The sequence below is a fragment of the Rattus norvegicus genome, chromosome 4, assembly GCF_021556685.1.
Source record: "Rattus norvegicus strain SHRSP/BbbUtx chromosome 4, alternate assembly SHRSP_T2T, whole genome shotgun sequence".
Lineage (NCBI taxonomy): Eukaryota > Metazoa > Chordata > Mammalia > Rodentia > Muridae > Rattus > Rattus norvegicus.
Window position 1 is genome coordinate 18467662 of NC_141537.1, and position 14322 is coordinate 18481983.

At 38.1% G+C, this 14322-nt stretch overlaps 1 protein-coding gene across 4 annotated transcripts in view; it reads right to left on the minus strand.

The window, feature by feature from the left end:
- Positions 1 to 14322, minus strand: part of Sema3c (semaphorin 3C) — a 163485-nt gene that overhangs the window by 31429 nt on the left and 117734 nt on the right. For all 4 annotated transcript variants that reach the window (NM_001106578.2, NM_001439851.1, XM_087656438.1 and 1 more), the window contains 1 exon segment: positions 13166 to 13388. In NM_001106578.2, coding sequence (NP_001100048.1) covers positions 13166 to 13388 — 223 coding nt within the window.

Below are 14322 nucleotides of genomic sequence, written 5' to 3' on the forward strand. Positions count from 1 at the left end.
TGAATTGTCTCCCTTTTGAATATTTTGAATTGAGGTGGTGATAGTTGTGAGTTCTAGTATTTGTTTTAAAAGTCAAGCATTGGAAAGGAATACAGAAGTGTGTTAGATGCCCACACTCCCTTACTATCATTTTCAGACTCAAATCATTTATGGAGGGAACAAAATGGTAGAGCTGAGGCAAAGCTGTAGAATCTCGGGCAAATGGAAGCTTTATGGACATCAAGGAAGTGTGACTAGGCTCCCTGCTTCAGCAGTTTGCAAAACTGGATCTAATCAAGTGGCTGCCTCTTTGAAAGTCAGGTTAAACATCCATTAAAGGGGGAAGTCATTTTTCTGCTTCATCGCCGACCCACTCAGTGCTGCTGTATTCTTTTGTTACTACTTTTATAATGTGAAAATAAAATGGGGGAGACAAGTGTCCTTGTCACAGTCCTGATAGGTGATAGAAGAACTGTTGACATTCTCATCCTCCCCGTCACACGTGCTGACCCTACTCCATCCCTGGCCATCAGCAACATCTTAAGTGTCTCCTTTTAAGGGGACACACTTGAGCCAGCAGCATCCATCAAAGCTAACTTGTCATTCTTTTCCAGAGTTTGTTGATGGGAGACTCCAGGGTCATATAACCGTGCACGTATTGTGTACACCTAAATCAAAGAAGATTTCCTCTGGGAAGAACCTTTCAAAAAGTTAAAATTCCTCTCTGCATTATGAATAAATAGACAACATAGAATTAATTGATTCTCAGGTTCACTTGCTGACAGCATTTAATTTGATTTGGCTCCTTAGCACCTCTAGTCATGTTCAATTATATAAAGTTTCAAACATGTGGCCTTCAGATCACCTACAGCCAAAGTCACCTACAGAGTTTACTAAAAATACAGATGATGTTTCCCATGTTAAATCATAGAAGGCATGTTAGAGGTACTACATATGTATAAACTTTACAGAGAAACATGCCTGCTCAAGTGGTGGAGACTCCCAAGTGACAAACAGTATACTTGCCATAAATGTACTTGACTTCTTTGTAGTTGCCTGTATTCTTCATAAGGAGAACTAACAAATCATTTCTGATCTATATTTGTGGAGTTTTATTTCCATTTTGTATACATTAAGCTAAAATTACACATTTGCCACTAGTGTATGAAATACTTTATGTATAATGTAATAAAATTATGTAAAACTTCTATGAAAAGCTATAATCAGCAAATTTCAGAAACTTAAAAAAGTCAAGCATATGATTATGAAATTTCACAAGAATATCTAATCTGTAAAATTACGGTTATTGGTTAAAACTGGAGTAGATATGGCAATAAGAAGAGAGGGATCTCAAATATTTTCAAAAGAAATATAGGAAAATTTTTCTTATTTTTATTAGATACATTTCTTTACTTACATTTCAAATGTTATCCCCCTTCCTGGTTTCTTGTCCATAACCCCCCATCCCCTCTCCCTCCCTCATATGGTATTCCCCCCATGAATCCCCCTTATTGCCCCGACCCCATATTTTCCTGCACTGGGGGTTCAACCTTGGCCGGACCAAGGACTTCCCCTTCCACTGGTGCCCCAACAAGACTATTCTTTGCTACGTGTGCAGCTGGAGCCCTGGGTCAGTCCATGTATAGTCTTTTGATAGTGGTTTAGTCCCTGGAAGCTCTGGTTGGTTGGCATTGTTGTTCTTATGGGGTTGCAATCTCCTTCAACTCTTTCAATCCTTCCTCTAATTCCCCCCAAGGGGGTTCTGTTCTCAGTTCAGTGGTTTGCTGCTAGCATTGACCTCTTGTATTGAACATGCTCTGGATGTGTCTCTCAGGAGAGATCTATATCTGATCCCTTTCAGCATGCATTTTATAGCTTCATCAATCTTATCTAGTTTTGGTGGCCATATATATATATATGGGCCACATGTGGGGCAGGCTCTGAATGGCCATTCCTTCAGTTGCTGCTATAAACTTTGCTTCCTCCTATGGATATTATTTCCTCCTTTTAAGAAGGAGTGGGAGCATCCTTATTAAGGGCATTTACGATCAATGGCCACAAGGAGTCAAGGAAGACAGAAGTTTCCTACAGGGAACATTGTAAGGATGGGTAAACCATATGACAAACTCTTTCTAGAGCAGATATTGGAATTCAGAGCACAAGAAGACAGTGCCTCTGGGCAGAACTTGTGTGGGAAGATGAGATGGGTAACTTCATTGTGAACAGAGTAGAGATGCTATATGGGAGGTTCTGTAGTCGTGGGGAGGGAAGAAGGGAAGCAATGCTTTTGGAAGCCAAAATGTTAGCCTCACCCCCCAGACCTTATTAACATGTTGATACATTTCTAGTTTCCCCAAAAGACTGAGATTTAAGTAGATCATATTTAAAAGCAAGACCTTATTTAGATCTAACTTCAAAACAAAAGAAAACAAGAAACAAACAAACAAACAAAACCCCAGTAACCTGGATCAATAAAGCAGAGTAAGCCTGTCTTTGCCAGCTCACTCTGTCTGCTGTGTCTGATACTTCCCCTGGGATTTTCGCAGACTTTTATTTCTTTAACTGCCAGCAAAAAAAGTTAGGTTGATATGGTTAGATGGTAACATTTGGTTTGAAATAAGGGATGGTACCCTGTAAATTCTTTTTCTTCTTTTGTAAAGATGTTTTTATAGTAAGCTTTAAAACTTGATACAAACAAACAAACAAACAAACAAAAGAGATTGGGTCAAGTAAAACTAGAGTGAAATCAGACCACGTTCTAAAGGACATAGTTTGTACAATCCCAGAAAAGGAGTGAGTGGCTTAAGGTTGCCTGCTAATTAAGGACACCACAGCTGTGTTTCCCCAACAGCAGTTGTTGGAAGGCAAGCTTCCCAGAACTTTGTTCTGTGATGAGCACATCTCTGCTCTCTTGCTCTCTAATGGTTGTTTGTAGTAAGCAGCCAGTGATGAAAGAGCTGCTTGCCTAGTATCCCAGTTAACAGCACATCTTGAACTGTGATCAGTAACTCATGTTCATATCCATAGAATCCAAAATCGTGGCCTAAAAATTACTTTGTCTATAAAAGAAAGATATTACATTTTCCCAACACACCTAACAGGCTGCCTGAGATCAAAGAAGACAAGTTGTAGGAGCCTTCCTTGTAAACTCCAGACAGAGTTATATAAATGAGCTTTCTTTCCTTGGTCTCTCCACCTGTCACAATATCTGATCTTCCTATAAAACAGTACTTTGTTCTTTAATTCCAAAACTACCAGTAACAGCTCCCGCTATGATCTGTCACTGAAGTTATTTTCTATTTTTTCTTTTATCACCTTCCTCTTTCTTTTCTTTGTTCTCTTTCTTGCTATTCCTTTTGTTTTCATGTGCCTACCGTTGCTTTCCCCTCCTTCTTTGCCAGGCTGTAAGGATCTATAACTCTAGCTTGGCTAGTGAGGGGAGACAAGTGAATCTTTGAAACTCCCTGGCCCATTGCGCTAGCTGGATGGTGAGTTTTGAGTTCGGTGAAATACTCTGCCTCAAATAAAATCATGGAAGTGTGATAGAGGACAACACATGACATGTATGTGATGTGCACACAAAAGCACATACACATTTAAAAATAGCTTCAAATTTCAAACAAACATACTTCCTACAAGTAATTCAAGTGTGTTACGTAAGGTTCTTCTGGTCCTACTCAAGATGTAACAACAAATTTCTAAACACAGAACTGAGCTCAGCCTTTCTACTAAGTCCTATATATTACTTAGGGAAAGAACTTCGCTTGTGAAATTAATGAATTTATTGGTCACTAATAAACCTCTTTCCAGCACTATTTTAATTGTACAGTGCACTTATATGCCTTAGGTTTGAAGTCCAAATTATTTGCACAATGGCTTGAAACAACCTTGTTTTTGGTTTATAGATAAGGAAGCCCTGGTTCCCCTGTGGTCATATCCAGACCCACCATTAACTTTCCCTTCCTGGCCTTTCCCTACTGTCTGCTTCCTTCTATATACAAAAGGAATGGTTATTCCCTCCTCAGTGCCACTGCTGTATAATGTGGAAACTAGCACGCAACAAGGACATTCAACGATCTTGTCCCTCCATCGTGCCTTCCTGCCTGCCCCTGCCTTTTCTCAAGGTCACCATGAGATCATTTCTTTGGCGTCTACACTTACTTCATGATCAGTCTTCACTCTTATTAGGAAATTCTCTTCATTTTCTTACTCATCCATGCAACTCTCACAGTTACTTCTTTACAATTATGACTCCTAGCTTGGTCCCCGCACTGTCAGGGATTCATCTAACACATACTTGGCTAATGAGGCTCCCATCTCTATCTGTAGCCCAGCACTCGCTGCTGAAGTGTCTCTGTAGTAACACCCTCTTTGACGTATCCGTCTAGATAGTCCAAACTTCAATCTGAAGTGGGGTAGACTTCAACTTTATTTACTATTTCCAAAAAGACACCACAGTCCTAAAAAGCCATTTATTTCACCAAATTATCAGTTCATAGACTTATAAAAGGGAAGAATTTCATTTAGTTGGCTCAGTGTTATTCCAGTGAAACTTTGAAATTAGAGTGTTTCCTAAATATAATAGAAAGTACATATTACAAGGTAAATTTAGTGATATATTCGATGGAAAACTTAGTTTTTGATAGATAATAGATAAAAAAGGCTAAATGTACCATTCAAAAGCACATTCATATTTCCTAATGCTGGTTCTTATTGCTTTGATTGATCTAAGGTGTTCCTTTCCATCTATTTGCAAAGCCACAAGTGTGTCTGTGTATGTGTACATGTGCATGTGTGTGTGATGACTATAAATCTGTCATCATCTCATCTCTTCCTCTGCATAATTCTTAATTTAGATAATCCCTTTTGATCTCCAAATTAAACTCCTATTTCATATAGGCACCTTTTCATGTCTTTGCTATACAGAAAGCTATCTTTTCTCTTGGCCATTTTAATGTACTTCCTGCACTAGAATTATGGGGTAGATTGAATGGCTGAGTGGAGAGTGGTAACTGCTCAACTGAGTCAGGATCCATGGGTGGAGGGAACAAGCAACTACCAAATATCTTTCTGAGACTTCCACATGTATGCCATGTCATGAAAGCACACATATGCATGTTTGCAAAATATGTATTAAAATATAATATAAAATGCTTTAAATTGAATATAAATTTGGTTGGAATATTTAAAGTAAACTTCCGATAAGTCACCTCCTCGTTCAAATCATGGAGAAACATGTGACTTTGCCTGTAGACAATAGGAAAATGAGAGCAGATAGAACCTCAGTTTCATGACTGTGTGCATTGTATGATAATCAGTTTTATCAGATTGAGAAAGTGACCCGTCTACTTTAAAGCAGCCAACGAAGCATTGTGATTACAAGGCATTGCGGTTTGTTATTGCGCTGCATCTCAGAAATTTAGATAGAAGTTAAGTTGAAATATGATATTATCTTTATGCACTAGTCAGTGTTGGCTTTCCTTTCAGAGTTTAAAAAACAGAAAAATTCGATTAATCACCATTTTAAAGTTGTTTACATTTAACGAGTTAAGCTAGAATTCAAAAGCTGATTGAATTAGTTTTAAATTGCTACATAAACAGTTATTAGCAACTTCGTGTTTATTAATTGCACACATTGCTCCTCTTAGGATTATGGTGACTAGAAATTCAACATGGATCTCAGTGTGCCAAAATCAATATCTTCAGCATCACATTCTGTAAGTTCTGGGGAGAACTGGTTTCCTGTGTTTTATAGTTGTTTAGAGACTTCTATATTTCTCCATACATGACCAGGTCTTCCATCCCTAGGGACATCAGGGTTACGTTTCTGACATTGCTTCCAATGTCTTCTATCATTTCTACTGCCAAGGACCATTCCTCTTTCTCTCTCTCTCTTTCTTTCTTCCTTCCTTTCTTTCTTTCTTTCTTTCTTTCTTTCTTTCTTTCTTTCTTTCTTTCTTCCTTTCTTTCTTTCTTCCTGACACAAGTTTGTGTTGAGCACAGTCACACTTTGAAAAAAATGCCCCACTTCTCAAGGTCAGAAACATTAAACAACACATGGGGAACCCTTTTGCTAATTATGTGCCCTTTTCTCCAGTTCAGGAACCTAGGAGGAAAAGATATTTGGATGTTCAATATTCTGCAGCAATGTGAGTGGGAAAGAAAGCTAAGTGTGCACATTTGAAAAGTAAAACATACGATTTTAATCCCATGTACTTAGCTCAGAAGTCCTGCCTCGAAACATTTCTATTTTAATGTCCACTGCACTCTAAAAACATTTCCTCTAATATTCTAAAATTTAAACTTTACCAAGAACAATCTTTTTTTTTTGTTTCCAGAGCTGATTCCCATGCAAACACCCACCACGACAGACAAGTACAGGCCTATGTGGAATCATAGGAGGTCTAGGTTGCTGGGTGTTCTTCTAGGACAAGGACTTCGAGGGCTGTCCCCGGGAAGCTGGCAGTACTGTGAGAGCAAAAATCTAGCATGGTAATTTATGTCTAACACACAGACAACAGACTTCATAAATCAACATCTGAAAGGTCAAAACGCCCTGATGCTCCTCTGTGAAAAGGACTAATCAGAGACAACACAGTCATTAAGTTTGACTATAGTTGACCTCAAACCAACTAGAAAAATATCAGTGATTAAGTACAAACCAGGGCAAATCATTCCATCTCTTGCTGAGAACTCTATGCTCTTGCATGCTCAGAACCCCTTGAAATATATCAATCCATACACAGAATCCATCCAAATGACGCAAAAAGAATCTTGGCAGGTTTTCCTGTGTGCTTGGTTAAATGTGTGAGCCATTTTGAATACAGGTATAATCTCTAACAAATGTATTGGTCCTCTAAAAAGTCAGATAAAGTTCTGCCTTCCCTCGTCACAAAAAGTTTGTACTTTCATGTCAAAAAAGAATATAGCAGACAAGAAATTTACAGGTTAGAGTTTAGCACCGTTAATCAATCCCCCAAAATCCAGTCCACTTCATAGACTTTGTCTTCGTCTTCTCTGTCACCTTGCTAGGTACATCTGGTTCACATGTAGAACCTGGTGACAACATTTAGATGAGGTTAAGTGTGTGATATGGTTTGCACAAAGGAATGCCAATGCCAGTGTTCTATCCATTCATCAGCAACACCCACCAGCAAAGAGCGGATAAAACGTGTTGTTCGAAGTCAAATGAGAAAATGAAAATGAAATTAACATTAGTAAAAGAGAAATGTAAATAATCTATGCTAAATAAAATAGGAACTTGAAGATAAATGTCTACAATGTGAAATTAGTTGCTGGGTATTTGTATTCTGAATCTGTTGCAGCCAATGCAAAAATAATTTTACATGACCCTAGAATGATGTCTGACCCAATGCTGGATAATACACAAAACTCATTTTCTCACTCACCCACATAATTTCTATAAGGTAGCTACTCTGCCTGATGCATTAGTCCAGGAACTGGGTTTTCAATAATAAATATACCAAATCAAGTCTCCTGAACCCACAAAGTATCTTCTTCAGGTTTTTGATTATGGGACTAGCCTTTAAGGGCCAAGTGATCTCTCCATCTCAATGAAGCCTATATTCTTATACTTCGTCAGAGAAAATTTATGATGGTTAAGTAAATTATTCATGTACCTGAGAAAAGCCAGCACCATTGTAATAATAATAAGATATTTCAGAAATGTTAGAATTAATTTATTTACTTAGACATAATGGTAAGCAATGTATATTTCAGGCAGTCAAATAAGCTGAGACATTTTCTGCCTTTCAAGGAATGCATTTCCAAAGAATGGCTTGTACGAAGATATTCTGATGTGTGAAATAACTATTTTCAGTGACTATAAATATATTTCGGTTTTAGTAAATTATCATTTTATAGCACAATCTATTGTCTTAAATAGATTTCTTGTGTGTGTACGTATGACATGTGTTTGTATGCATGCATGTGGGCCTTTATGTACATGTGTGAATGCTTCCAAGTATGACCTGATTACTATCTGGAGGTCCATCAATAAGCAAAACCATCTTCTTTAGACATTCTGTTGTTCACTGCTGGATATGCTGGGCTTTCAGACTTCCACTGGGTGTCCTGTCTCTACCTCGTATCTTGCCACCATATGCTGGGATTAAAAATGATATGCTATTGCCTCTGACTTTTCAGCAGGTTCTGTGGATTCACACTCAAGTTGTCAGATTGCATAGTAAGACTGACACCCATTAGCCAGCTCCTCATTCTACAAGACACAGTTCCTGGGAGAGCATCTGTCTTTGTACAAAGGATGGGTGTGTGACTATCTTCATTTTTTACTTCTTTTCAGCCTTCCCTTTTCTGCTACTCCTTTACATGATAAAGCATCATGAATTATCACCCCCCTCAAAGTTAGTCATCCTTCTGAGGGGGCCATCAGTACTGCTGTGAAGATCCCTGTTGAACCAATATTAAACTCTCACAAGTTTTTAAATTTTGTCCTGACAAGCAGTGACCCACATTGTTATAAAACCCCACTGATTTTAAAGAGACTTGTTCTCTGCTCCAAAATGACCAAGAAATGTGTATATCATTCTTGGAGTATTTTCATGTGTAGTCCTCAAATGATGGTAGGCTTTTCCAAACTCAAACACATTTCTACAGCTATCAAATTTTACATGAGTTTTTTTAGAGAGTTCTCGAAAACTCAGCCTTCCTGGCACAACAGCTCATTCAGTATGCCATTTCAAGAGGAGGGCCTGCCAATACCTCTAGTTTGAAAGAAAGCAGTTATTCTGTGGTGTTGCCAGGTAGACATTTTCAGGCTCTGCTCACACATGTGGCACATACTTCAAAACTGCATACTGGGAAGACTTCCTGGATCCTGCAGTCCAACTCAGTACTCATCCAGTTAAACGGAAGCTAACAAGAAGCATGAAATGGTATATTCCTTATAGGAGTTGTGGTAGAGAACAACGCACACTGATCTGACCCTAAAAATCCCCAATGCTATTATTAAATCATTCTAAATCTTTGACACCATTCACAAGAACACTAACTCTTTCATTAAAGATTGCATCCTGATTCACATGTAGTGCTAAGAACTGAAACTTGATAGAAGGTGTCTGAACCTGACCCAGACACTTAAATATTTTCATAACTCCAGAAGCAAAAGGAAAACAGGCTAAAATCTCTTAACTGTGTAATAGTCTGTTCTGGGCCAGTGGCTTGGATGCTAGTGATAAGTGGCAAAGTTAAAGGAGAAGTATTAATCCCATGATAGCATTTACCAACCTTTCTAAAGAGTACCATTTTAAAAAAGGAAATTGAGTATTAAGGAACAAAATAAATAGTTGATTTTACTTACACACACACACACACACACACACACACACACACGCACACACTAAAATTTTTAAAAGTTATTAGCAGAATTTTTAAGAGAATAATTAAGTATACTCAACTTAAATTTTACTAAAATAGCATACAATATAATTCAACATAAAAGAACTTTTATTTGGGGGAAACACAAATTCCTATATAGTCTCCAGGTTTTAGAAATACATTTTTAAAGTTTAATTTTATGAAAATTCTATGTTTATCAACCCAAAGAAGGGGAAACCATCTCTTTTCTGTAGAAGGCTGAGGAATTTCTAGAGGCTTCGCATTCTGTAACCTCTCTCCAACCATGCTGATTCTCCTCCTACCATCCCTGGCACTCTTCTCTCCTTTCATTTAATTATTTTTTGCAATGACCTCAGGACACACAAGGAAAAATTTAATTTTATTTTTTGTATACTGGGTCACGAGCCATAGCCTTTAACTGATGAGATACCTTTTCAGCCTGATAATTTACTCTTGCATTCTGAGGATGAAGTGTAATTCTCGGCAGCTGAGACTCAGCTCAATTCTATAATGATAATGAGTTATATATTAATCAGAGTTTGAGCTCATACGACCAGAACTGGAGGTTCTGTGGTCTGCATTGTCATTCATAATACTCATACTGGGTACACTTACATAATTACATAATATCCTACTTGAACACCAATGACCTGTCACATTGGTTTTCTCTATGGAAACTTTCATGACAATGAACACTTTTCATCGAATCCCCCCGAAGGTCTAAAGATAGTGGAGTATAAGGAAAGTCATGATAATAGCTTTCTTTACTGTCATCATAATTGGTGTGCCATCTCTATTCATGACAATGGAAACACTCCCCTGTACTTAAAAGATTGGCAAAATCTGAAAAACTTGACTACACCCCCCCACTTACATAGAGAACTAGTTATGTTTAGGACAAAATTATTAAATAATTTTCTCAAAAGCTATTTCAGAAAAGGTTAACTGGTTCTTTGATGATGCTATACACAAAGAAATCTTTTTCAAAGAAATGTCATTCCATATCATTGTACTGTATATTCCAGCTTTATGAATGTTGAAACATTTGTTCAAAGATTACAGTGTACTCTGGCCAGACAACATAAGTAATGGTCACTAGTTAAACCAGTGACCACCTTTCCAGAACGTTGCTGTGGGCAGAGGCCTTGCCGCAACATGCACTCTCCAACTTGGACAGAGTTCCCAAGAGGCTTTGTAAGCAATCATTAGGGAAGCCTCTCCTACAATTAAAGGCATATGCCCAAACACAGTTTTTGAAATGACACCCGTGTTTAAATACACACATAAAAAGTCTTTGACTTATGTAGAAGGAAAGCCAAAGCATCCCTGCAGAATGCTGCTCACTGTCTTCTATTTTTTTTTCTTTTTTTCTTTTTTTTCGGAGCTGGGGACCAAACCCAGGGCCTTGCGCTTACTAGGCAAGTGCTCTTCCACTGAGCCAAATCCCCAACCCACTGTCTTCTGTTTAAACAAACATTGCTGAGCAGTTTTAAAAGACTTGGAAATTCCACCCATGAAATCTACATTTAGTCTGTCGATTTTCACAAGAAAGTGATCCCTTTCTTGATTGGTTGACTCAACATTCACCTTCTAAATAGTTTTCAAAAGAAGCAATCATCCAATTAACAGACACAGAGAGAAGTGGGACTCCAAAATGCCACTGTCTTACAAGAAATATAAATTTTTTTTGTATTTTTCATGAAAACCCCATCTTGAAAATTTTGTTGTTCTAAAGAGAACTCTTTGTATTAATTTAGGAATCATATATGAGAACATATGTATATGCAAGTGAAGATTTTGTATGAATTCATTTTATTGCCTGGGTGACAGTGGACATACTCACACTTTAAATTCAGCCTGACAAATACTTACTGGGTTAGCAAAAGCCTGTGATATGCAAATAGAGAAATAATAGGTTACAAAGAGATCAAACCATGAGAACAATGTGCGCTTGAGAATGCAATATCAAAAGTGTATCAGGTATTACTTAGAAAGTCTTGGAAGTCTATAAATTGAGTTCGCACCACAGTATTTTAAATGTCCATTCACCCATTGGTTTGCCAAGGATTAAAGACACACATTTAAAATTCGTTTGCTCACAATACATAATTAAAGGTGGTTAAAGAATATATAGGAATAAGAAGACATGGAAAGAACCTCCAGATGTAGCAATGTACAAGAAGAATAAGGACAAGAATTGTATGCCCTTTGGATGAAGCAACAGACAAGGAAAGACTATGAAATGCAAGATATTTTAGTGGTTATAGCATGAGAACATTCAAGAAGTCTGCAGTGAAATAGCATTGACAATAGGGTGAAAACTCACTAGGACTTTGTGTTTGGGAAGAAGCTTCCTAAGCCAAAATTGGTGTAGGATACAATGAAAGGATCTAGGGATTGAGATTATGATTGACAGTAAAGGTCCTAGAGATGGCAGGATAGATGAGAGATAAGGAATGATTAGATTAGGAAGGAAGGATTTGATGCGTCAGAAGCCACAGAAGCAAAGCAGGACCAGCAGTCATCCAGATTCTTCTAAACGTGCCAAAGAACACATTTTAGAAGATTCTCGGTCTCAGATTTCAAACACAAATTATGTGTGAATGGAAGATTCAGATCCAGGGTTTCAGTTATAAGAAGGGATAAAATAAGAACTTCATAAGAAAATCAGGCTGAAATTTTTTGATTTAGCCAAGAAAAAGTTACCACATTTTTGAAGCTGGTTGAAATCTGAGCACGACTCCTTCGATTCAGACTACATCTTCCACCACCACCACATTTTACGATGTCTTTCACAGGCCTGCTTTGCTGTTTCCTTAATTAGAAGACACACTGCGTACTTCATGGAGTTGTTTTTACATTCTACAAAGACAACTGATGGGATCTGTATTGCTGCCTCCAGGGCATTAAGTGTGTGAGATCCTGCTGCTTGGACAATATGGAGGAACCTCGGAGACTTTGTGTAAATGAAATCAGGCAGGCATGGAATTTGTAATATTCTTTGCCCATCAGGCGAAGGCTCCTTTCTCCTTTCTAGTGCTTTACAAACATAGTGTGCATTAGAAACACCAGAAGGGCTTGCAAAAGCACAGATGGCTGGGTTTCCTATCTGCCATTCTTGGCGGACGGCCCACAGATGTACTTCTAACAAGGTCTGGGTGATATTGATCTTGCTAGTCTGAGGACCACACTGTGAGAACTCATGCTATAAAACACTTACAACTCATCATCCCCAGGAAGGAAAATTTTTGTAAATCAGACTATTTTTGTTGAATTTCTCATAAAAGAAATCGAAAATTTAGGATGCTGGCTCTATTAACACAGTAACCATAATATTTTCCAAATGTCTATAATATTTTCCAAATATTATACACTTGTCTATACTTCAGACTGCTTACCAAGGTTACCAAGAATGTCTTGTCTATCATTATCATGCTGGAAAAATGACTCCAAGTCTTGATTGAGAAGTCATGGATTCTGCTCCCTTCAGAAGAACTCTTCATATTTAAAACTTCCTTCTGTTCCCTACTTTAACTCTTTTATCTATTTTCACTTTACTGGGGCTGAGGAACTATTCTGAAGGCTTTGAATATATGAACTTCAGTTGTTCTTCACAGCCTCATAAGTAACTCATTTTATTACGTCCATTTAAAGTTGTAGAAAATGTGGCAGGGGAAGACTAAATTCCTCGCTATAGGCCAAACAAAAGGAAACATTGATCTCCTTTTAGTTTCAATATTTTGGCCTTATCTTTTCATCTAAAATACTGCACAGTCCTTTACAGTACAGCATGAGCTTAAGCACCTACCTGTCCCGAGGAACAGAACGTGGTATCGCCCATCAGCAGCATTCACACGGTCCACAGCAATCTTTGTGTACTTGTAGTCAGTGCCTATGCGGACGATCAGAGGCCTTCTGTGGATGGGGTAGATGGAATTGTACATGAGAGGGTGGTTCCGAATGAAAGTGACAACATCATCTGGGAAGTCCTTGGTGGTTCTCATATTGGGTGTAAAAGCCCCTCCTGGGCACTGAAAAAATAATGATAAGGAAAAAGAAATAAATTAATAAAAAGCATTCCTTTTTCTTAATAATAATCATTTCCAAAACACTTAAAAAGTCAACTTCACTTGTTCAAAATACATTGAAGATCAGCGGACAAGAACACGAAGAGTCTCAACCTAGAGATAGAGAAATCACTATCTGTAGAAAGTTACTATATAACATGCATTTCCTTAGGTAACTGAATGATTTTTGTGGCCTTGTCCCAGAGCGTTTGTACAGAAGAGGTGATGTGCCTTTGATTATGCTCTAGCTTTTCGCTCCTGTCAGCAGTCATTGCTCTATTTCCTATTTTGTCCCAGGAAGCTTGTTGGTGGCAAGGACACCTGTACAAATAACCTAGTGTTATGATCACATAAAAATAAATTATATTGCCATTGTCACATTTAATTGGAATTCTGATGTAGAAGAGTCTCCTTCCTGATGGTCTCCCTTCCCTAGAGGGATCTTGAGGTTGGAGCTCAGCTCAGTGTTGGGGATGAGATCTGATAACTTATTCTGGAAGAGAGTTCCACCATGTCCATTGGCTTTAGAGCAAAACCCCAACAGCTTAGAATGGCCTGCCAGCTCCTCTCTACAGTGAATCCAGGTTGCTGTTGTAGCTAGTGCTATCCCAGAATGTCATGCACAATTCTCTTCAGATCTTGGCACTTGCAGTTGTCTACCTTGTTAGGTAGACAACTTCCACTCCAGCCTAGACCCAAGCTTCCTCCAGGATGGCCACTTATATGAAACTAGCTCCTTTCCATCTCTTTTGTCTCCTTATCTGGATTTTCCCCTCATAACCCTTTATGAAATTGTTCTCATATTGATTGATTTAATCATTGTTGCATGCGTGTTGCCTGGATTGTAAGCCGTGTTAGTTGGAAATAGATCTGTCCATTTTACTTAGTAATTGACATA